Genomic DNA, 25,397 nt, shown 5'->3' with positions numbered 1-25,397 from the left:
TACAGGTGATATTTCATTCCCAGTGTGTAATCCCCAAGGCAGACTTTGCATTTGGTTCCTAACTCAGGAGGGTAAAATTGTTTTAATGCCAGAGGCCTGCAAATCCCCAAACCAGCCAAAGGCTGTGAGCCTCCAGCCTATTCTCTCTTGTTTGGAGGGAGATTAGCAAGAGTTAGACAGATGTTAAGAACATATTTATGCCAAAATGAGTTTCATCAGCTGAAGATAATAAGAACTCATTCAGAAGAATCACAAAAGGAATGATTTTCTTAATATATGATTCAGTGTCTACAAAACAACTAAAATAGCCTTTAATATCAGTCCACCAGTTACATATGCATTCTGGGAGCAATGCTTTAAGACCATGGGAAAAGGCTTCCACCTGAATGGGCCATATGAGTACACGTCTTCAAATACAATGGGTCCCACATAGCTTGATTGGGGTCAAGCAACCCAGACATTAGGTCGCTTCTAATTCAGACCAGATCACGCTTTCCTAACAAAGAAGGAAGCAAGTGCATGCTTCATCTTCAGCAGAGCCTGCAGATTTTGCTCATAATGAGCAATGCTCCTGCTGCCTCTGGTTTCCTTAACTGCTCCCCTGTTTCAGGCTGGGATGCAATAAATATGGTAATACAAAGAGGCAAAGATGATTAAACCCAAGCTTTCTCCCCGCTTTTCCTTTCTTATTTCTGTCAGGAATGTGCCACAGTCCCTATAAGGCAACCCAAGGTCTGTTTTTTATTAAAATATACAGGGACAGCTGAGTTGAATAATCCTTAATTATTAAGTTTACAATGGAATTGCAATTTTAGGAAAAGAAAGAGCCTGTGACAGCAACTCGAATGCTCAGTGAATCTGTTACACTGAGAGATTTAATGGAACGCACTGCAGAAAAACACAGAAGCCCAAATGAGGGTTTTTCGGTGTGAGCTCTTGGTGTGGGGGTGGACAAGTGCCCTTGATAATGTGGGGAGAATTGAGGACACCTCAGTATCATGTCAGAAAAGGTCTCCAGGGGAGAAGAACAGAGCAAATCAAAGACCTCATGGTGTAGTAAAAGTAGCACCGACTCCAAGGTTGGCCAGAGCCAAGGGTAGAGCCCCAGGAGCATCACTTATTCACCTGTGACCTTGAACACAGGATTTAACCTCTGAGCCTCAGTTTCCTCATCCATTTGCAGGTATGCACTTGTACACGGCTGGGATGAAAGTCAAATACAATGACCTATCCTTGGGACCTAAACTATATGAACTAATTCTTTTTGGTTTTACATGCATGACTACATAGCATACATCTTTTACCTGTTCAAAGATATTACATGTCCTTGCTATTTTCTTCCCCTGAAATTTACTGAGGTATAATTGACAAATAAAAATTTGCATATTTAAAGTGTATTATATACTTTGTGTTTCCAAGATACATTAAATACTATGAAACATTTAAGGTGATATTTTTATATATGTCTACATTGTGAAATCATCATTGCAATCAAGCTAATTAATGTATCTACTGCCTCATGAAGATTTTCTTTTCGCTCCTCCATGCATTTTCTTAAGTCTTACTAGAACACTAACGTCCAGTCCAGGGACTTCCCCAGTGGTCTACTGGCTAAGACTCCACTTTCTGATGCAGGGTACGCAAGTTTGAGCCCTAGTTGGGGAACTAAGATCCTAAATGCTTCATGGGGCAGCCAAAAAACAAATCCCACTATTTGTACTTAATACCTCAAAAATACACACCTGGGTGGGGGATAAAGATGGAAACGGATCACAGGAATAGTAACAATGTCTATGTGGCCACCCAAAATGATGAGTGAAAATAAGAAAATCATACTCAAAACAGTAACTTTTCAAGAGCTCGGACTCTGAAGCTAGACTGTTTGGGTCCAAACCCAGCCCCGCCCTTCCTCTCTATGACCCTGAGTCATGACTTCACATATGGATCCTTAGTTTCATCATCTGTAAAATGGGAATACTAGTAGACCCCTCATGGAATTAGATGAACATTCAGTGAATCGGTGTCTGAAAGAGATTCAGAACATAGCCTACCACAGAGTGAGAACTACCCTTCTATTTGTTAAATAAATAAAGTACAGAAGCATTTCACATTGACTACCTCTTTTGATATTCACAGGGCTCTATGAGAGACTGGGGAACAAAACAAAGCTCGAAGGAAGACAGTGACCTCCCTGGGTCAGCAGCTCACAGATAAAGACCAGAATCAGAACCTACTTCTAGTTTCTTTGTTTTATTCAATCCTAGGTTCCTCCCTGCAGAATCTGGAAACTGCTTCTATAACAAGTTTAAGCCTGAATAAGCAATAAGACAATTAGAGGCAGATACTGACTGTGAAGATGCTCTTTTATCCTTTCTGCTCTTGAGGGGCACAAATTTAAAAACACACACACAAAAAAGTTGCTTGATATGAAAAGCAAGACAAACCACCCAGCCTCCTCCTGCCAATAGGGTGATGGAGTGAGCAAGTAAGTAGATCTTCCTAGCAAACAAATATTAACTTTTTACAAGCTGGTCCACCGTTCTGCCCAGGAGGTAAGCACTTAGTGACTAAGTAAGAATATTTTTATTTTTTTCTCTGCTCACTAAAAGCTCAGTTTCCTTACAGAATAGCTATATCTCCCAGTTTATCTGCAATTAGGATTGGAGTTATAGGCATTCCCCCAATTTTTCTTTAAATAGTCTCCCATCCAGGTGACAAAGACATAATACTGTCTTATATTCAACGAGGTAAATCTTTGCTCACATATACCTTGTATTGATTTTTTTCTCATCCACTTTTTTTCTTCATTACAAAGGTTGCAAAATGAGATGACCAAAAATGTATGTAAAGAGAAAACAAAACCAAGTCATTTGTACTTTTTCCATTCCGAACATAACACGCAGAAATTCCATTTTTCATGTATCTTTTGCTACTCTTTCACCCCCTGGATGTCAACCATGGAGATGTGTATGTGCATGCATGACACATATGTGTGCATGTATTTACGTAGCGGAACAGTGACAAGCATGAGTTTTTGAATTGTTTGGTCACTTACTTTATATCACAAACTATCACTTAGCCATGTTATACTTTTTATAACCCATTAAGAATATGATTTACTATAAGAGGGATATTCCATTATTTAGACTTATTGTTTAAGTACTTTTAGGGTTATAAGCAATATTTCACAAAAAAATTTCCTTTATAGTTAGGATTATCCCTTTAAGGCAGAATCCCTTAATGTAGTCATAGAGGGTAAACATCTTGGGCAATAATACTATGAACTTCCTTTCTAGAAGGTTATAGCAATGTTTAATGCCAGCATCAGTATATAAGAGTGCTCATAGGAACTTCCCTGGTGGTTGGTCCAGTGGTTAAAAATCTGCCTTCCAATGCAGGGGATACGGGTTCAATCCCTGGTCGGGGAACTAGATCCCATATGCTTCAGGGCAACTAAGCCCACAGGCTACAACTACTAAGTCTGTGTGCCACAACTAAAGATCCCACATGCCACAACAAAGACCTGATGCAGCCAAATAAATGTTAAAAAAAAATTAAAAAAAAAAAAGAACTGTGCCCATAGCACTCCTTTCCTATCTTTTAAAATGTAGTGTGTCCACTATCATTAGGCATGCTGCAGAAAAATTGATTTGATGTAACAAACCAAACCTTAAATGAAATTTTGCTAAAAAATCTTAGTCCAGAAAATAAATCTAATTACTGTAATTAACAGTGAAAGCCAAAAGAAGCATCCAGCACCACTATTATTATATTATTAACATTAGGAAGGTACTCCATTTGTCAAAGTATTTTATAATCATGTATTAGTTAATCCTCATAACATGCTTCAGAAGCAATGAAGCTATTTATAGCTGGACTTCCTGAGTGGAATGTCTTTCAAAAGTCCTTTGTCTTGCTATCTCAAATCATTATCACTAGCATATCAATTCACAGAATCATTCTTATCTGTAGAATCCCAAGGATGGGAAGGACTTAACTGGCTGCTCAGTCCAAGGAGATCAAGCAGGCCCTGATGTGGGGTGCAGAATTTTCATACCACATGCTGAGAATTTGCTTTCTTCTCAGATCTCCATGCCTCCATGAAAGTATGGCCCACCATAGGCAGCTGATAATAAAACTACTGCTATTTCTAAATTGAATGTCTTTGTGCTGCAGCTACTGTAGGAGGAAGAGTTTATACTCAATAGGATTCTTACAATTTCAACAACGACTGGAATTACTTAGGTTTGTACATATACATTATTGTAGCTGCAATAGAACTTACACCCAATACTACCACGAGAACTTTTTATGATCTTAAAATGTGCCGTAATTGAGAAAGAGCATAACTATCTGTAATCATACGATGTATGTCTGCTCAGTCATGTCTGACTCTTTGCGACCCCATGGGCTGAAGCCTGCCAGGCTCCTCTATCCATGGAATTTTCCAGGCAAGAACACTGGAGTGAGTAGCCATTTCCTACTCCAGGGGATCTTCCTGACCCAGGGACTGAACCCACATCTCTTGTGTCTCCTGCACTGGCAGGTGAGTTCTTTACCCCTGCACCACCTGGGAAGCCCAATTGTGCAAATACTCTTCTTTAAAGAGTGGGTTTTTTTTTTTTTCCTCCCAACCAGGAAGGGACCTGAGTTCTTTAGTGCAGACAAGGAATAAATATTGAGTTGGCCAAAAAGTTTGAAAACACAAATGAACTTTTTGGCTATCCCAATACATAAAGGCTGAGAACCACTCATCTAATTCAATGCTTAGCCTACATGATGGCTGGTTTTAGCAGCAGATTAAGGCTGTAGAACCATGAATCCCCAAAACTGCACAGAAACCAGGGTTGTGGGAAAAGGCTCCTCTTAACTCCACATTCCCATTTCCTCCTCAGATGTACAACTGAAAGCACAGTGGCAGTTGGACAGAGCTAGGAGGACCCGAGTCCCCCAGCAGTAACTGACCCTGTGATGTATTTGTCAGTAGCTCCCACCCCCCTTTCCTGCTCCAGGAGGGCAGCCAACCCGATGTTTTGTTAACCTGCCAGCTGACTGCAGGAACAGGGCCGCCCATCAAGGACCAGCCAAGTGAGATGAGTACAAACAGCCGAGCTAAGAAATAAATGCTCTCTTTTACCAAGTGAGTTTAGGGGTGAACTGATTCCTAACTAGCTGATATAAGCTAACCGATATAAAAACTCCAGTCTAAAGAGTGAAATGGCCTGCTGAAAATCACTGAGCTGCATAGCGGCCTGAATGTGAAGTGAAATCAAATTAAGTCTGGGCTAATAGGTCACTGGATGAATAAATACGTCTTTAGGTTATTTATTAATGCAGGCTCCTCAGTTCAGTTCAGTCGCACAGTCGTGTCTGACTCTTTGTGACCCCATGAATCATAGCACGCCAGGCCTCCCGGTCCATCACCAACTGCCAGAGTCTACCCAAATCCATGTCCATGGGTTTGGACATGAGTCGGTGATGCCATCCAGCCATCTCATCCTCTGTCGTCCCCTTCTCCTCCTGCCACCAATCCCTCCCAGCATCAGGGTCTTTTCCAATGAGTCAGCTCTTTGCATCAGGTGGCCAAAGTACTGGAGTTTCAGCTTCAGCATCAGTCCTTCCAATGAATACCCAGGACTGATATCCTTTAGGATGGACTGGTTGGATCTCCTTGCAGTCCAAGGGACTCTCAAGAGTCTCCTAGGTTTAGTTATTAATCAAGGAAACATTTATGGAGCATATAAATAGTACTTTCGGAGAAGGCAATGGCACCCCACTCCAGTACTCTTGCCTGGAAAATCCCATGGACGGAGAGCCTGGTAGGCTGCAGTCCATGGGGTCGCAAAGAGTCAGACATGACTGAGTGACTTCACTTTCACTTTTATGCATTGGAGAAGGAAATGGCAACCCACTCCAGTGTTCTTGTCTGGAGAATCCCAGGGATGGGGTCGCACAGAGTCGGACATGACTGAAGTGACTTAGCAGTAGCAGTAAATAGTACTTTGCTGAGATACTGGGAAAACAGGAAAATCAAGGCATGGTGTCTTATCTTCAGAAGGCCCAGATTCTACTAGAAGATATAACATGTATAGATAAAGAAAATATAATGTAATAAAGATAACAACAAATACATAGGACTTTATGGGCTGGTAGAAGGGGAGCCGTGACCCAGGCTGAGAGGTACAGATGGGCTTCTGGTTACTAGGCACACACCCTGAGGAAACCATAGTTCAAAAAAATACACATACCCCTTTGTTCACTGAAGCACTATTTACAATAGCCAGGACATGGAAGCAACCTACGCGTCCATGGACAGGTGAATGGATAAAGAAGAGATGATACATATATACAACGGAGTATTACTCGGCCAGAAAAAGGAATGGAATTGGGTCATTTGTAGAGACGGGAATGGACCTAGAGTCTGTCATATAGAGTGAAATAAGTCAGAAAGAGAAAAAGAAATATCGTATATTAATGCATGTATGTGGAATCTAGAAGACTTGTACAGATGAGCCTTGTTCCAGGGCAGGAACAGACATGCAGATGCATGGACATGTGGACACGGGTATGGTCGGGGATGGGGAGCCTGGGATGAGTTGGGAGTGACATACACACTACCACGTGTAAACGAGACAGCTAGCGGGAAGCTGCTATAAAGCACAGGAAGTTCAGCTCGGGGCTCTATGATGACCTGGGGGTGGGATGGGGGGCTGGGAGGGAGGTCCAAGAAGGAGGGGATGTATGTGTACATGTAGTTGATCCACTTCTTTGTAGAGCAGAAACCAACATAACATTGTGAAGCAATTATACTCCCCCCAAAAAAAAATCAGGGAAAAAAAATGATGCCTCGGCAAGGCTTAAAGAATAAGGGGAGACTGCCAGCTTGGAGTGGAGGAGGAGGGGAGGAAGGCACAGAAGGGCAGCAAGAGGAAACAACAGGCAGGGTGCGCCTCGGACAGGGTGTGGAGCCACCAGCAGACGAGTGCTGCCGGACAGTGAGGGGGAGAAGGAGAACACCGCTGAGAATGACATCAGATCCTGGACGGTCCACGTGCCACGGCGAAAAGCTTCAATTCTCTATCCTGGATAAGGAGAAGCCACTGAAAAGTTCTAGGCAATCAGATCAGCATCTCTGAAACATCATTCTGGCATCACAGAGGATGGGTCAGGGAGACAGGAAGGACAGGTGAGTGTCCATGGACACATGAACTACGCCAGTCACAGTGGGGATGAACAGGAAGAGGTGGAACTGAAAATCATTTAGGAGGGAGAACCTGGAGGCATCGGTAATGGACAGGCTGGCTGGGGGACTGCAAGAGAAGGTAGACACAAGACGAACCCCAGTTTCCTGCAGGGTGGCTAGGTCTTGGATGTCCACCATCTTTCCCAACTCTGTTTATGCTCTTGACAGTTCGATGTGGGTATAAAACTTTGATCTCTGTTCAGTTAAATTCTGGGAGCTTTTCATGCCTGTTCCTACTGCTAAGAATCCTTCTGGATCCTGCCATATCTGATACATTTCCACATTGGTGGCTGTAGCTATGGATAAGCTTCATCCAAACCTTTGATAAGAAAGTAAAGGCAGAACCAAGGACCTTAGCTGGAGTTGTAGACCCAATTCTGGATATACTTTGAATATAATTAGATATACATCAAAACAGTGAAGGGACAGAAGAAAAGTCCCATGAGAAAGGAAAAGTAAACGGCAGGTGTTTAACTTGGAGAAGAGGTGACTCAGGAGAGGATGGTCACTTCCAGTGGAAGAGGAATCCATCCTTCATAGGACTGTCTCCATGGCGATATACTAGTGCCAGTTTGACATGAAGCAGGACTGTCTAAGGGTCAGAGACACCTGGAGGTGGGGTGGGTCACACTGACATAGAGTAAGCAGAGACATTACTTTGCCAACAAAGGTCCGTCTAGTCAAGGCTATGGTTTTTCCAGTGGTCATGTATGGATGTGAGAGTTGGACTGTGAAGAAAGCTGAGCACTGAAGAATTGATGCTTTTGAACTGTGACGTTGGAGAAGACTCTTGAGAGTCCCTTGGACTGCAAGGAGATCCAACCAGTCAATCCTACAGGAAATCAGTCCTGGGTGTTCATTGGAAGGACTGACGCTGAAGTTGAAACTCCAGTACTTTGGCCACCTCATGCAAAGAGTTGACTCATTGGAAAAGACCCTGATGCTGGGAGGGATTGGGGGTAGGAGGAGAAGGGGATGACAGAGGATGAGATGGCTGGATGGCATCACCGACTTGATGGGCATGAATTTGAGTAAACTCTGGGAGTTTGTGATGGACAGGGAAGCCTGGCATGCTGCGATTCATGGGGTCGCAAAGAGTCAGACACAACTGACTGACTGAACCGAACTGAACCGAAAGCATCTGTATAAATTTGCTAGAGCTGCCCCAACAAATGCCACAAACTGGGTGCCTTAAATAATAGGAATTTATTTTCTTTAGTTCTGAAGGCTAGAAATTCAAAATCGAAGTGTCAGCAGGGTTGGTTTCTTCTAAGGTTTCTCTCCTTGGCTTGCAAATGGCTGTGCCTCTGTCCTCTCTCCTCTTCTTATAAGGACCCCAGTCCCACTGGATGAGGATCTACCCATGTGACCTCATTTCTATTGAATTACCTCTTCAAAGACCCTAACTCCAAATGCAGTTTGAGTTACTGGGCTTTAGGATTCCCAAGGATACATTTTTAAGGGATCAAAATTCAGTCCACAACACAGCCTGTCAACAGGGATGTGTAAACAGAGGTCTGATGACTGTCAACCAGAGGAAACCAACGAAGAAATTGAAGTAACAAATTCAGAGCGTCCTTGAAGGTCCCTTGAGGTCTCAGAGCTACGATTCTCAACATTGCGAGGGGGCACCTCAGCCCTGCTGTTAAACATTATTAACACAATAATCTCCCCGGGGCTTCAGACAATAATTACATTTTCATGGCAGCTTAAATGATGGATGAGAAATGTTGCTTTACTTTAACCCTTCTTGGAGGAAAGGCGCAGGCCGGCAGCTACACAGGAGAGCCTGCAAAGGACACGGGCGCGCTTACCTGTGAAACAGGACAGACTTCACCAAGGTGACTACGTCCCGGCTGGCGTTGTATCCGGCACAGACAATAGCAACGTGGATTGTCTGGGAAGAGAACAGAGGAGCAATTAGACGGAGGAGAGGGATTTTCCTGGTGTTTCTGACGGCATGAGAAAGTGCCCTATATCTTGTTGGGATGGTCGGGACACAAGGAACATTGGCGGCAGCTGTGAAGAATAACTCCAGACAGTTTTATTAAGGCCTTTTTAATCGGTTTATGGAGCTATCATCATTTAGAAACCATTAAGGCTCTTTTCAATTACATTTTGGGGACGAGAGAAATGGCAATTGGCTTGAATAGGCAAACAGTGCGTTCCGTGCCCCCAAGCCTGGAGACAATGACAATCGGTAACAAGAGAGGAGAAAGAAATACACCCGAATGTATGAATTGACAATCGGGGATCTCAGTTGGAGACGTGGTGGCTCAGAGTTCAGGAAATGTTCTCACAGGACATCTCAGTTCAGGGGCAATCTGATAACAGGACAAAGGGAACCAAGAAACACCGATGGGCCCAGCTGGGATACCATTCAGGGAACTGAAGGCTGCAGAATCAATGGGACATGGATGGATCATCTCACCGAAGCACTTGAGAGCATGGGCCCCAGCATGACCATTAACCCTGCGTGACCCAGGAAAGCTTCAGCATCACGTGGCTGACTGTAACATGACGGTCAGGACACACGTCATGCAGGATGTCATGGAAGGGAACTATGTCAAGTACAGAGATGCGGCACACTGCAGTCTGATCACAGAAGAAAGGCCCTCAAGAGCTGAGCTTCCGAAACGGGGGTGATTTGGCATCTTGGTGTGCCGTGAATGAATTACAGGTGATGAAGATAATGCATCTCTTCAAGTGAGAGTTCCACGCTACTGGGCAGGCTACCCCTTGGACTTGGCTGCCCTCTGCTGCCTGTGATTTTTATGCTCCCCTGGGCACCCAATACTGAAATTCAAAGAAGGGGTCTTGATAGGCACCGCTTCACTTTCAGAACCATGCATGGCCCTTCCTTTTAGTGCCTGGCTCCCAGATCCGTTTTCCTCACCAGCCACTTCCAGCTGCGGGGCAATTCTGATGTCCTGCTCACCCCCATAAACAGGCTTCCCTAGACCTACATCAGCCCGTGCCTCCTGACATCACCAAAAGGTTAACCATATCCAGGATAAACCAGCCAAGAGGCTAGGATGCACTTGCAAGACTTTTTAATTCCAACGACCTTCACTCCACCCTGGCCACTCACTCAGTGCCAGGTACTGAACCTCGGCTTCCTCCAGATCATCATTTTTGAGAAATCATGGGTTCACCCGCAGCTCTAGGATCCTCAGAGCCTCTCACCCCTGCAGCTGTCCCTCGTCTTTATGGAGACCCTCCGCCCCACTTCACCCTGTGTATCAGGCCCTACCTGCTTACCTGACCCATCTACCCTGCCCTTGGCTCCCTGACATGTTCAGCCCACACATGCAATACACAAGCCAACGCCCCACAGTCAGGGAAGCAGGAGCCCTGCTCCACACTTATATGGGGGACCAAGAAGGAAGACGAGGGAAGACAGAAGAGAAGAATCACTACGCTAAGAGCTAACAGTTATTGAGCAAATTAGTACATACTGGGTACAGTACTTAGCACTTTACGCAGATTGCCAGGTTTAAACTGTACAAGACAAGTACAGGGTTACTGTTTCAGCATTAGAGATCAGGAAACAGGCTGAGAGAGATGGCACTTGAATTTTGCATAAGCGATTCTTCACCCTGCTGGTGGTGTGTCAGAAACACCCAAAAGATCTCAAAAATGTACCCTGTGCCCCAGCCCTGTCTCACACCAATTAACTCACACTCTCAGATGTCCAAGACTTTAACTACTCTCCTAGAAGGCAGTGGTTCTCAACAGGGGGTAATTTACTCCCCTCTGCCTCCCCTATGACATGTGGCGATGTCTGAAGTCATTTTGGGTTGTCACTGCTGGGGATGTGAGGAGTGGCATTCTATGGATGGAGGCAGAGATGCTGCTCTGCATTCTACAATGCACAGGGTGGTCCCAAAAGAATCACCCTATGTGCAAAAGGTCAAGAGCACTGTCTCTAGGAAACCCTGTTTTAAGGAAGGAGAGGGGCAGTGAGAGAAGGCTCAGATCCCACAGGACACCAAAGCCACCTTTTCAATCTCATTTCTGCACATCTCAACTTCCCACCTGTAAAAGGATGACAGCCCTGCTTATCTCTGGAAAATATCTCCCAAAGACTCAGAATCAAAGTCTGTAAGGCAGATGCAACTGTCACTGTTTGAATAGTGGAGAAGATGAATAGGAAAATGCCTGCCCATGGGAGGTATAACCAGGGTGGGAACAAGAATGAGTAAATGCACGCTGAATCAGGCTCTTTGGAATCGCAAATATTTAAACACCCGGCCTCTGAGATATCAAACTTTGTCTTGGCTTCAGGGTTCAGGGGCTTTTTTAAATGGGCCCATTAAATGTAAGCACAAGCGCGCACATTCTCAAACATTTTACATAATTTCCCAATCTCTTTAGTTTCAGCCAGTACACCTGCCACCATGAATAAATTCATCATCTGCAGCCGCCACCGCAGAGCCCTGCTACCCAGGAAGGCAGGAAATTGGAGTGTCACGAACATGCACCTGAAAGAGCTCGGGGTGGTCCCAAATTTTGTGGGTGCAGAAGAGAATGGCAGGAGTGAGGTGGGGCTCAAGGCAGGAGTGGGGACAGTCTGGGGACAGGGATGAAGGTTCCTTGAAGGACCAGGGGTGCATACATGGCCTCACTAAGAGAATTTTCCATTCTGAAGCTATGAAGTCCAGATTTCAAGTTTCTCAATGTGGTAGCTTAAAGGTGGTCCCAGATACCTGGTTGTTCCTCCCCTCAAAGGAAAGGGTCTAGCATCAGATTCTGTGACCACTTGTTCACTCCTCCCCTACACTAGGTAGACATCAAACTTGCCTTTATTGGCCAGAAAGTCTGAAATAGTGTGATCATGGACTCACTGCCCTTTTCCAACTGGATTTGTGCCCCAAGAACTTTTTTTAGACCGAATACATTGGGTTCCTGTCACCCTGTTTATGTTAACTTATCTGCAGAGTACATCATGCGAAATGCTGGGCTGGATGAAGCACAAGATGGAATCAAGATTGCCGGGAGAAATAGCAACAACCTCAGATACGCAGATGACACCACCCTTATGGCAGAAAGCTAAGAGGAACTCTTGATGAAGGTGAAAGAGGAGAGTGAAAAAGTCTGCCTTAAAACTCAACATCCAGAAAACTAAGATCATGGCATCTGGTCCCATCACTTCATGGTGAACAGAAGGGGAAAAAGCAGAAGCAGAGACAGACTTTATTTTCTTGGGCTCCAAAATCACTGCAGATGGTGAGTGCAGCCATGAAATAAAAAGACACTTGCTCCTTGGAAGGAAAGCTATGACGGACCTAGAAAGTGTATCAAAAAGCAGAGACATCACTTTGCTGACAAAGGTCCGTCTAGTCAAAACTATGATTTTTCCAGTAGTCACGTACTGATGTGCGAGTTGGATCATAAAGAAGCTGAGCACCGAAGAATTGATGCTTTTGTACTGTGGTGTTGCAGAAGACTCTCAAGGGTCCATTGGACTGCAAGATCTAACCAGTCGATCCTACAGGAAATCAGCCCTGAATATTCATTGGAAGGACTGACACTGATGCTACAATACTTTGGCCACCTGATGGGAAGAGCTGACTCACTGGAAAAGACCCTGATGCTGGGAAAGACGAAGGCAAAAGGGGAAGGGGACAACAGAGGATGAGATGGTTGGATGGCATCAGACTCAATGGACATGAGTTTGAGCAAAGTCCGGGAGATAGTGAAGGACAGGGAAGCCTGGCTTGCTGTGGCCCATGGGGTGGAAAAGAGTCAGACATGACTCTGACTGAACAACAACAATAACAAACTGTGTCCCTCCTGCCTCTGGTTTCTGGTTGAGTTTGGTCAATGGGAGACCTCAGCGGGAATCCAAAGCCCCTCTCCCGCTTTACCTCTAGTTCTGGTTCTACAAGTCCTCCTCCTGCCCCTGCAGGCCCAGGGGTTGTGGTGACTCCCTCCTGGGAACTTTACAACCCTCACTGGTTCCCCTGAACCCTGCCCATGCCCCTGGCCCTGTGTTAAATCCTCTCCCCACCTTTTCTGAGTGTGCCCCCTGTTTCTTGCCAGGACCTGACTAATTCTGGTGACTATTCCTCAGCACCCCATTTTCCCTGGGGGCTAGAAGGGGATCTCTGATGACTTTGGGGCATCCACAGATGTATCACTGATCCCTAAGGCAAAGCAAGGCAGAAGGGCATCCAAATAATAAACCTGAGAATGGATAATTGTAGGTATAAATTGGAAGGGACATGCCCTAGAGATCCAGTGATTAGGACTCAGTGTTTTTACTGCCGAGGGCTGGGTTTGATCCTTGCTTAGGGAACTAAGATTCCACAAGCCATGCAGTGTGGCCAAAATACATTTTTTTTTTTACCTTAAATAAATGTTAAGGCTCTATACAAAATTCTCAGACACAGGGACTGCAAGATTTTTTATAAGGAAAGCTTCCTGCTTTCTCCCTTTAGTCATCAATACGATGCTGCAAGCTGTACCTGGATATACAGGGAAGAGTGCCAGGGCTGTGAACTGGGCTTCATTCCTGATGCCACTGGGGTCAAGTAAGTGACCTTCACTTTTGGGGCCTGCAGGAAGAATTCGGGCATGACATAGGTGCTTTTAGAGAGGTTGATGTGCCAGGCACTGTCTGGGCTCAAAGGACAGACAGCTCAATCGGCCTTTGTTCCCCAAGTCAAGTGAAAAGGGAGAAATACAGTCAAGCAGACAATCCCATCAGAGACTGCGGATAGATATGTCCACAGGCTCAGTGTCCCTGCCCCGCCCCCCAGAGCAGTCAGCAGCATGGAGACCAAGCAGATGCAGGATGAACTTCCAGCAGAAGACACTACAGTTACTAGACCAGGGCAACACTCACTCCAATCTCCAGAGTCAGCAGGGATTCATCACTATGTCAGCCTCCCCATAACCTGAGAGAGAACTGCCCTCCAAGAGGAGAGAGTCCCATAGCGCTGTTTGCTCATACATGCATGCAGGAGAAGAGCTGCTGTCCCAAATGAAATTTGGACCAAACTAATAAGGGATGTGGCAAGCTGTGGCCTGGACAGAAGTAAATACCACTCTGCTCGCCCTGCTTCCACCACTGACACCATTAGCAGAGACCTAAAGCTCAGGTACTCCCCTCAGGGTATTCTGCCTGGGGGCACAAATGCAGTGAAAGCCTCTGCTAACTGCGAGCCTGTGGGAGTGGGAGTGAGAGGGGAACCTATTTAAATGCTAGCATGTGATGCGGGATGGGGGGGAAAGTCAAGGCTAGGTCCAGATTCTGGACTGCAGCTGCTGGGGACAGGGGCAGGGAGGCAGGACCTCCCAGAGGATAGATGCTGTCGCGGCAGCTGGGGAGAGGCATACAGCTGGCTGCAGAGTCCATTTCCCCAGTTAGTGGGGAAAACCCAACAAGGGTAGAGAGACCTTGGTTTGAGCTGCAATGTCAACACAAGTCACTGTGTGATCTTGGAACAGCTGCTTTATATCCCTGAACCTCATTGACTCACCTGTAAAATAGAGATAAAAATAGATACCCCACTGGAAAACCGAGGGGATCAGACACATAAGTGCATGACTGAATTGATGCTTGTTCACGTCACTGACTGCATACGCAGCACAAAGAGAAGCTGAGCATCGTCCCCTGGCTTTACCTTCCTCATCTGTAAAATGGGGACACAGTACTACTTACCCTCAAGGGGCCATTGAGGATAAGTGGTCCTCAAACTCTAACATCTATCAGAAGCCCTGGAGGGTTTGTTAACACAGAGCGTGGGGTCCCTCCCCCCAAGTTCCTCATTCAGGAGGTTCTGTAGGAGCCTGAGGATTTCCCCCGTCCAGGTGATGCTGACGCAGCCGGTCTAGGGACCCAACTCAAGAACCACTCTACCTAAAGCTCTCTGAGGAGTGTCTCTGGTTAAACACTCCACAGACGTTAGCTGCGATTCTGATGGGAGAGGAGGAGGAGTGTCCACAGAATCTGTTTCCGACTTGCTCTGAGGAGGACCACCCCTCTCCTACAGAACAAGGAGAGGCAGTGCTCTGCCCACAGCTACCCCAGTCTGCCATGGCCTTGGAGCTGATGACTCCTCCAGGGTGAGAAAAGGCAGAGGGAGGAGAACATGCAATGTAGGCCTCTCCTGCACAAAGGTAAAGCCCTGGAAGTCAGAAGAGCCAGACGGTGGCCCTAGCTCTTCCTCTGGCCAGCTGGGTGATCCTGGACAAGTGACTTAACCTCTCTGGTCCTCAGTGACTCCTTTATAAAAAGAGGGATTCAGAGGCCCCCAGCCAGGCCAGTGAGCCAGCTCGGAAACAGATGCCCCACCCCTGATCAAGCCTTCGGCTGAGGCAGCCCCAGCAGATGCTTGAACTGCAACCTCAGGAGAGACCTGGAGCCACAACCCCCAGCTAAGCTGCTCCCAGATTCCCAACTTTCAGAATCTATGAGATAATAAAATGCATGTGGCATAAAACTGTTAAGTTTTGGGAATAAGTTGCCCCGAAGCAATAAATAATATACTCAAGGGAGGCATCTGAAAGGCCACACTTAGAGCTTGGGTCCCTGAAAATCACTGCGGAAAAAAGTCCTACTAGGTATAGTCCAGTGGGCTTCCCAGGTGGTGCTAATGATAAAGAACCTGCCTGCCAGTGCAGGAGATCCAAGAGACTCGGGTTTAATTCCTGAGTCAGGAAGATCCCCTAGAGGAAGAAATGGCAACCCACTCCAGTATTCTTGCCTAGAAAACCCCATGGACAGAGGAGCCCGGCGGGCTATAGTCCATGGAGTGGCAGAGACTGGGGCAGGACTGAAGCGGCTTCATGTGGAGATACCTTCTAGTACAAGGCTCCCTAGTTCAAGGGCTTGACATTTAGGGGAAAATATTTTAGCAGATTTATGTCCTTGAAGGAGCCTCAAAGACTACATATGAAGCTAATGAAATGTGAATCCAAAGGCTGTATGAGTATCTTCCAATAGTGACACGGTGTATGAAAGGATCTCAGACAAACCCCTTCACTGTGGGGTAATTATAGAAAGACCCTGAAGATGAAGTAAAAACAAAAAGATCAAAATTCTGTTGGGTTTGTTAGGGGCCCAGAAAATGCAGGTAAGAGGTGTCAAGGTTTATAAACATAAAACCTAAAGCAAAATGCTCAACTCCTACTGAGCTGACAAATGCAGTCACAATCTGGCAGGCACCGTAAAACAACCCAACTTCTTTTTAAAGAACAGTCAGGTCTTTGCTTAGACCACAGAGGAATGAGTACCCCCATAGGGCTGCGACAGCCCCCAAGCTGAAAGGTGACCCCCACATCATTCATGCCTGTCACCCAGAAGCCTTCTGAGATGAGGCACCTGTCAGGCAGAGAATAAGGACTGCAGCTCTGAGCTGATGGAGCACTGGTCCCAGTAGCTCTAATTCACTTTTCAGCACAGTGGTTCAAAGCATAGGCTCTAGGAAGCAAACTGCCTAGGTTTAAATGTGACCTCCACCTCTTCCTAGCAGTATGACATTGCCATAATTATTCAACTTTTCTCAGTGGTAGCTTTCTACCCTATAAAAAAAGGAACGTATGTTATGCAGATTAAATGAGATATTTCATGTAAGTTTTAGCATGCTGTTTCCTACACTTGCAGGACTCAATACATGTTCACTTTTGTTATTATTCCATTGCTATTACAATTTTGAATACAGTTCAAAGCATGGGATAGAAGGAAAGAGATACTTCCTCAAGCAGTGGTCTGACATCAGCCACTACCATTCACCTGACTTTCCATAATAACAATATCAATTGCTGCTGTTTCAGTTCTTTGGCATTCCTTCCATTCAGAGATGGGGTGTATGCCCTTCTCCCTTCAAAGTGGGTGGGATTTTGTAACTGTTTCAACCAGCAGACTATACTACGGACAAAAGTGACATGGTGACTTTTGAGATCAGGTCATTAATGTGTTTCTGTTCTGCCTTGCTCACTGGAATACTCGTCCTTAAAGCCATCAGCTGCTGGAAGTAGCTGACCATCCTGGAGCCGCCATGCAGTGAGGAAGCCCAAACCAGCCACGCAGAGAGACCACATGGAAGGCCCCAAATCCGTAACAGTGAAGAAAGATGCCGGGTCAGCGCCCACAGCTCCAACCCTCGCCGTTCCAGCTCCAGACACCAACCAACTGCACAGGCCCTTCCACCCGCCAGAATCACTCAGCTAAGCCCTTCTCAAATCCCTCACTCACAGACACCATGAGCGCTAACAAAATGATGGGTGCTGTTTTAAGCCATTATGTTTTAGGTGATCTCTTAGGCAGCAGTTGGGAACTGGAAGATTCATAATAAGCATATGTGACACCCATCCAGGGTTACTGTCCCACCTGCTATCTCATTTCATCCTCACAAATGCACAGGGAAGAACACATTATTAAAAAAAAAAAAAAAAAAAAGAACACATTATTATTCTTATTTCGTAATAATGAAACCGACTCCAAGAGAGTAACTGAACTGCCCCAGGTCACATGGCTAGTGAGTGGCAAAGTGAAGATTTCTGGTGAGACATTCTGAGTCCAGTTTACAGTTTTTCTGCTGAACCATGGCTGACTCCCAGAATAGACCAGAACCAGAAACGCAAGGAAAATGCACACATCTGTACAAACAGTGGCTGAAGTGGAGATCAAAGAGGGTCATTCTGTTCCGAGCCCAGACGCACACAGAAACCCGTCCCTCATGGAAGCAGAACTGCCCCGACAACAGAAATATGCAGGAAGAAAATGGGCAGCAGCGACTGGAAGGGGACATCATTAGGAAACAATAAGAGGGCACAAGGTCTGGGAAAAGGCCCTGATTTCTATCACCAGCTATCTCCACTGACAGCCCAGGCGTCGTTACAGAAGGGCTTTCAGAAATACTTGTCACAGCCCAGAGAAGTTTCAGCACCACCAGAGATGATGACAACGTCCCTAGTTACGAGGCCCTGCACGCTGACAGGGTGTCAGGACCAGCTTGAGCACTTGTAACCACAAGTGCTGCCGAAGGAGGAGGATTCTATTTTGACTCCGCTGACTGACATTTCTTGTTTGCCTCTATGGAATTTTCCCTAAAGTCTTTAAAGATGCCAAATGATGGAAACAGAAGAAGCATCCTGTTAATAGGTCTAAAGCCAGCATCTCGGGGCACGTGTGCCCCTGGAGGAGACAACATTGAAATAAGATGCCAGTAGGCCAGGACTTGTTAATTCATCTGTGGAACCTCTGAACAGAATCTAGGGTTCACCACAGGTGAATTCCACCAAAAATTAACTAAGAAGTAACATTATCAAGACACACACAGAGTATAATAAACAGATAAGGACTTCTCTGGCACTCCAGTGGTTAAGACTCTGAGCAGGGATGGGTTCAATCCCTGGTCAAAGAACTAAGGTCCCACATGCCATGGGGTGTGCTCAATAAATAAATGCACAAAACCTAATTCTCAGGTGTAAAAGACTAAAAAATAAGTTATGGTAGCAACAAGCCCAAGATCTTTATCTCTCAAAGAGCATAGGGATAATTTACTTTGAAAGTGAAAGTGAAAAAAAAAAAAGAACAAAAAAGAAAGAAAGTGAAAGTGAAGTCGCTCAGTCGTGTCCGACTCTTTGTGACCCCATGGACTGCAGTCCACCAGGCTCCTCCATCCATGGGATTTTCCAGGCAAGAGTACTGGAGTGGGTTGCCATTTCCTTCTCCAGGGGATCTTCCTGACCCAGGGATTGAACCCAGGTCTCCTGCATTGTAGGCAGACACTTTCACCGTCTGAGCCACCAGGGAAGCAGTAGGTTCTACTATCTCAGAATCACTTGGACACAAAATTTTAATAATTAAATTTTGGGTCCCAATCTCAGAGATTCTCAATCAGTAGGATGGATGGGTTTCATGAATATGCATGTTTGGTTATGTAATTCTAATGTACAACCCAGTTTGGTAACTACTAACTTGACAGAGAATGTTCACTGTAACCATAATATCGGTTCTCTAGTAGCCAAGGGCTTCCCTGATGGCTCAGACGGTAAAGAATCTGCCTGCAATGCAGGCGGCCTGGGTTTGTTCCCTGTGTCTGAAAGAGCCCCAGAGAAGAAAATGGCTACCCGCTCCAGTATTCTTGTCTGGAGAATTCCATGGACAGAGGATCCTGGCAGACTATGGTCCATGGGATCACACAGAGTTGGACAGAACCGAGTGACTAACACTTTCACTTTCTAGCAGCAGAACTCCAAAATGTTAACAGAGAATATGGTTTCCTTGAAGGAAAAAAAAAAAAAAAGAAAATCTGTTTTCTAGGCTCCCTTGCAGCTAGGTGGCAGCTAAAGGTACCAGCCAAATGAAGTTCTGCCAATGTGATCCAAAAGGGACTGACTGTGAAATTTCTAAGACATGTTCTTAAAGCAAGCTGATACACTCACCCTTCCTGGTAGTTGGAATGTGACTGACAGAGTTGAAGCTCTGACAGTCATTAAAGACATGCAATGACCTTGAGAATGCCAGTCAAGCCAGCTGGGTGAAAAGATAAAGGAAGACTGCATTCCAGATATGAACATCCCTACACCAACAGCCTCCAGACTTCTTACATGTAAAGAGAAATAAGGTGCAAAGTAGCTGTTACTTGGAACTGTTTGATAAATCACAGTGAAATCAGCTACTAACACAACTAATGATGCTACTGTTTGCCTAAAGTTCTAGTACACATTGTTACTACTGAAACAGTTTGAGGCAAGAACTTTTAATCCATAACATACAAACAAAGAAACCAACACACAGAAGAGTGAGATAAAGTGCTCAGAGCCTCACCACCATCAAGGTAGGAAGGGAGCCAGATTGGGCTCCTGTCTCCCACTTTGAAAGCCTTTTTTAAAAAAAATTGGGGTACAACTGTTTTACAATGCTTTGTTGGTTTCTGCTCTATGACGAAGTGAACCAGTTCTCTGTATACATAAAACCCCTCCCTCTTGGATCTCCCTCTCATCCATCAAAAACACATGCACCCCAATGTTCATCACAGCACTGTTTATAACAGTCAGGATATGAAAGTTACCTGAATGTCCACTGACAGATGAATGGATAAAAGAAGATGTGGTACATATACACATTAGTGAAATATTATTCAGACATATAAAGGAATGAAATTGGGTCATCTGCAGAGATGTGGATGAACCTAGAGTCCGTCATACAGAGTGAAGTCAGAAAGAGAAAAACAAACATTATACATCAACACATGTATGTGGAATCTAGAATAATGGTACAGATGAACCTATTTGCAGGGCAGGAATAAAAAGCCAGTGGTCTTTTGCCCACACTATTTTGTGGGGCACTTAGGGCAGAAGCCCTCTTTAGAAATAGGATACGTGTATCTCAGAAAGCTGAGCAGGAGAGGGAAGCCAATGGCCACACAGGCAACAGCAGGAAGAGGAATCCTCTGTTTTCACCCTCTGTTACATTTGCACCCTCCCATTTTTTCCTTTTCTATTTTTCACTTCCTTAATCTTACCCAGTGGTTTAAGTCGGTCTGAGTCATAATAATGTAAACACATTCGAGGAAAAGCATTTCCTCCCCCGGGCCAGCCCACATTCTAAACTGATGTCATGACCATAAGCCGAGAGCAGAGAACCTGAAAGAAATCAAACCAGCCTTCACTAAGACAGGAAAAGATGATCCCCAAGTTAGGGCCCACCCCAGATCAGCCCAGATCATGAGAATTTAACTGTTAAAGTTGCTAAGTGCTCATTTTCAAAGATGTAAAACAGAGGTCTTCCATAACAGAGGCCACTGGCAATGGTGGTGGACGATTAAATGAGACTGGCCTGGCATACAGTCAGTACCTAATTATAGGAAGCAGATCACTAGGCAATTTAACATAATTCCGGTCTTATGCGGTCCTGAATGCATACCATGCCTTGCCTAACCCATTGATTCTTTTCCTAGATAGAAGGAAGAATGAAGAATTATGCAGTTAACAAAATGACTAGCTGGCTCTCTACTCCCCAACAGCACCCCCAAGCAATCTGGCAGGTGGACCATGCAGGCAAGATAACACTTGGAGGAGTCAGTCACACGATGGAGAAGGATGCAGAACCCAGCTTCCTGCTACGATGACTCAATGAGATTCTCCCCTTCTCCCCTTTCCCCTTTAAAACCTGTAGGACTTCCCTGGTGGTCGGCTGGTGAAGAATCCAGTTGCCAATACAGGGGACACGGGCTCGATTCCTGGTCCAGGAAGATCCCACATGCTGTGGGGCAACTAAGCCTGTGTGCCACTGTTACTGAGCCCCCTCACTTAGAGCCCACGCTCCACCACAGTGAGAAGCCCGTGTAATCTGGAGAAGTAGCCCCCACTGGCCGCAACTAGAGAAAACCCGCACACAGCATTGAAGACCCAGCACAGCCAAAAATAAATACATAAATGAACAAATTTTTTTTACAAAGTGAAACAAAAATGAAATTTATTAAGGAAAAAAACTATCAAGGCAGAGCACAATCTTCAGAGTCGGGCTCGGGTCCTGAGTCCACCTTCTCCCCAGATTTAGGATTAAAGCATCTTTCCTTTCTATTAATACTTGCCTCTCAAATTATTGACTTTTGAATGGTGAGCAGACAAACCTGAGTTTGGGAACAAATGGAATTTCTCTTTTTGTCGACCATCTCTTCCTGACTTCCCACCTCAGAAGGTAAGAGCCAGAAGAAAGGGAATTTTGTCTCTTTTCCCATCACTGCTATTTCCTAGCACAGAAAACAGTGTGAGATCCACAACAGAGACTCAACAAATACTTGTTGGATGAATGATGATGATACTGCAGCCACTTCCCTGCCCGGGTTCTCTGGGCTCACCTGGTCAACCATCTCACCATGCCCTAAATCCTCTCTTGCTTGACAGAGTCTCGCTTCACATTTTTCCTACTCACACACACAATCCTCATAGGACATCCTCCATCTACCTTTCTCCACCTCTCCACCAGCCCACACTTCAACCAGCCTGGAGAATCCACAAGAAATCATCCAGTCCTCTCCCTGACCATTATAGTCTAGAATCCCCTCCCTGACCTTGCATAGACCTGAGTCTACATCACTTCATAACTAAGCCCTGTATCTGTTTATGACATACTACACAGTCTCACTGACATCACTAAAAACCCTCTTCACATGAACAGCATCTTATAGTTCACAAACTCTTTTCTCTTCAGGGAGTTCAAAGTCTAAACATTATGAGAATGTGGTCAAGAAATGGAATAAACAAACATCAGGTAATACCTGTCTGTAGCTAACTAAAAATAACAAAAAGAACCCACAATTGAAAACATAGTCTATACCAGACAGTATTTGTGGCTTTCTCTGGCCATCCCACTTCCTTTTCACAATACTGCATGAAGCAGGTGTTATTTTCTAAAGTTTATTGAGGAGGCACATCTGAAGTTCAGAGAGGTTAGGTAACTTTTTCAAGCACTCACAGCAAAAGCCAACAGAGCTGGGAAATGAACTCAGGCTTCTTTATCGGAAAAGGTCTTGCTCTTAACAAGGAGGGGCTTCTCTGGTGGCTTAGATGGTAAAGAATCTGCCTGCAATGCAGGAGACCCAGGTTCGATCCCTGGGTCAGGAAGATCTCCTGGAGAAGGGCATAGCAACCCACTCCAGCATTCTTGCCTGGAGAATCCCATGGACAGAGAAACCTGGAGGGCTACAGTCCATGGGGTCTCAAAGAGTCAGCCACGACTGAGTGACTAACTCTCAACAGAGATGCTCTAATTTCCCTCCACTAGGACTGGAAGCAGAAAATGAGTGTGTGTGTGTGTGTGTGTGTGTGTGTGTGTGTGTGTGTGTGTGTGTGTGTGTGTGTGTGTGTGTGTGTGTGTGTGTGTGTGTGTGTGTGTGTGTGTGTGTGTGTGTCCCCTCATGCACATTCAGCGCACACATAAGCACAGATGTATGAAGGAGGGGCTGAGGGGCAGCAAGGAGGGGCAGGGCAGTGGGTAAGTTTTTCAAACGACCGAAGAGTTGCTAAGAAAGCCATCATGCCCTAAAAGGGGGAAAATGATGGAAAGCCATCAAAGTTCAAAAAACTGCTTTAGATGAGCAAGTCTCTGGTTCTGAATTACAGAAGCTGAGTGTAAAGTGAGAATGAGGTCCAGGGGAACTGCCCAGCTGGGCCGCAGGCCAGGGACACCACTCCCACTGGAGGCTAAGAAACAGGGCCCCCAGGATGACAGCTAGAAATTCTGAGCATGCCAAAACGAGCTGCAAAGAAACAAGCAGCAGTTTCCATCATCTGGCTGCTCTTAATACCTCTGTGGTGCAGGCTTTCTTATCCCCATTTTTCAGATGAGGAAAACTGAGGCTGAGGCTTAAACAATCTGCCAGGCGAAGTGAGTAATCAGGCCAGATTCACGCCCAGGCCTGAGTCAAGCACGCCAGCTCTTTCCAGGCCCCTGGCCATGCTTCCAGGAGGCGCTGGCCAGCGGCCAGGGTGGGCAGTGGGGGGCTGGGTCCTTGGAAGGTTCCCAGGGCTCTTTTACCTCGCACTTCTCCACGACCGGCTGCTGCCCGCACTCGGAGCTATTGCCCGCCACGATGCCGGCGCGAAGACTCTCACTGTCGCCGGTGCCCTCCTCCATGGAGTAGGTCTTAGAGTGGTTGCCACGCCGGTGGGACGGGCTGCGGCCCTGGGCCAAGCTGAGCTGCCGGCGGAGGGCACGGTTCTCCTCCTCCACCTCGCGCACGCGCACCTCCAGGCTCTCGCGCCCCCGCTGGCTGGACGCAGTGTACCGGGGGCTGTGCGGCTGGGCCTCCGGCGGGGACAGAGACACCGGCCTCCCATCTGCGGGCACGGAGAGATGCGAGGCGTTAAGGTCGAGGAAAACAACGCGAGCCCCACCACCTACCCGGGACATCCAGACTCCTCTCACAGTCCCACTGAGAAGGGGAAGCAGGTGGAAAGAGAGTTATAAATGTATGCATCCAGAGTGAACGGGGAACAGAGTTGAAAACAGAATGACTTGCCATGAGGGTAAAAAACTAACATGCTGCTTAACTATTTACCATCACCGAGACCTAAGAGCCCATTGACAGGATAAAGCTGTGGTGTATACACTTGGGAACATTACTCAGCCATGGAAGGAAAGAAGGAATGCCATTTGCAGCAAGATGGATGGACCTGGATATTATCATACTAAGTCACAGGCAAATATAATATGATATCTACTATATGTAGAATCTAAAATATGACACAAACCAACTTATTTATGAAACACAAAGAGACTCAAGAGACTTAGAAAACAAACTTAGGTTATGAAAAGGGATATGGAGAGTAAATTAGGAGTTTGGGATTGGAAGATTCAAACTACGATATATAAAATAAACAAGGTCTTAGTGTACGGCATGGGGAGCTATATACAAAACCCTGTAATAAACCATAATGGAAAAGAATATGAAAAAGAATATGTATATATGTATAACTGATTCACTTTGTTGTAAAGCAGAAACACAATATTGTAAATCAACTATACTTCAATTAAAAAAAAAAACAACTAACAGACTGTTTAGAGAAGACAATTGTAATTTTCCTAATTAAATCCACTGTCTTCTTTTCCCTACTGGGCACATTTCCAGGTAGATATTCTTGTTAGCAATAAAATATGAATATGAAGGAGGAGGCAGTGGGAGGGAAGAAGAATGGGGGTGGGTAGGAGGAAGTGGAGAAGAGCAAAAGGAAGAGAAGAAATAAAAAGGAGAAATATTAACTACTAAGTTTATTTAGTTCTTCCTATGTAAACTCCTATTCATCCTTCAAAACCCAGTTTCTGAAGCATCACCTCTCAAGGGAAGCCTTCAATTTTCAGATAAAATATCTATCAGCATATTTCAACACAGCACTAAGACCAATATGTACCTATCATACTGGATTTGGTAAATTGTTTTACTAAATGTTTCCTATGAAGATGGAGAGCTTAATAAGGATAGAAACTGGGTCTTACTTATCTTTGTGGTAACATTATATCTGATAAATGCTGGCATGGTGGATGCATCTGTCCATGCCAAGAGTAAGATAGTTACATGCAGAAAGGAGGAAGGAAGCAGGAGCATAATCATGTAACTGAATGCCAGAAACAGTCTATACACGGTCAGAAACCAAACAGAGAGGGCAACTACGTCTCCCAAAGTCACACAAACGG

At 45.4% G+C, this 25,397-nt stretch overlaps 1 protein-coding gene across 2 annotated transcripts in view; it reads right to left on the bottom strand.

The window, feature by feature from the left end:
* The window catches only part of LARGE1 (LARGE xylosyl- and glucuronyltransferase 1), a 591,484-nt gene that overhangs the window by 304,299 nt on the left and 261,788 nt on the right, over positions 1-25,397 (bottom strand). For both annotated transcript variants that reach the window (XM_043880667.1, XM_043880668.1), the window contains 2 exons: positions 23,742-24,043; positions 9,058-9,140 (listed from right to left, as the gene is read on the bottom strand). In XM_043880667.1, coding sequence (XP_043736602.1) covers positions 9,058-9,140; positions 23,742-24,043 — 385 coding nt within the window. The remainder of the gene's footprint in view (positions 1-9,057; positions 9,141-23,741; positions 24,044-25,397) is intronic.

This window comes from Cervus elaphus, chromosome 22, assembly GCF_910594005.1.
Source record: "Cervus elaphus chromosome 22, mCerEla1.1, whole genome shotgun sequence".
Lineage (NCBI taxonomy): Eukaryota > Metazoa > Chordata > Mammalia > Artiodactyla > Cervidae > Cervus > Cervus elaphus.
This window is presented reverse-complemented; position numbering and strand designations above follow the sequence as displayed.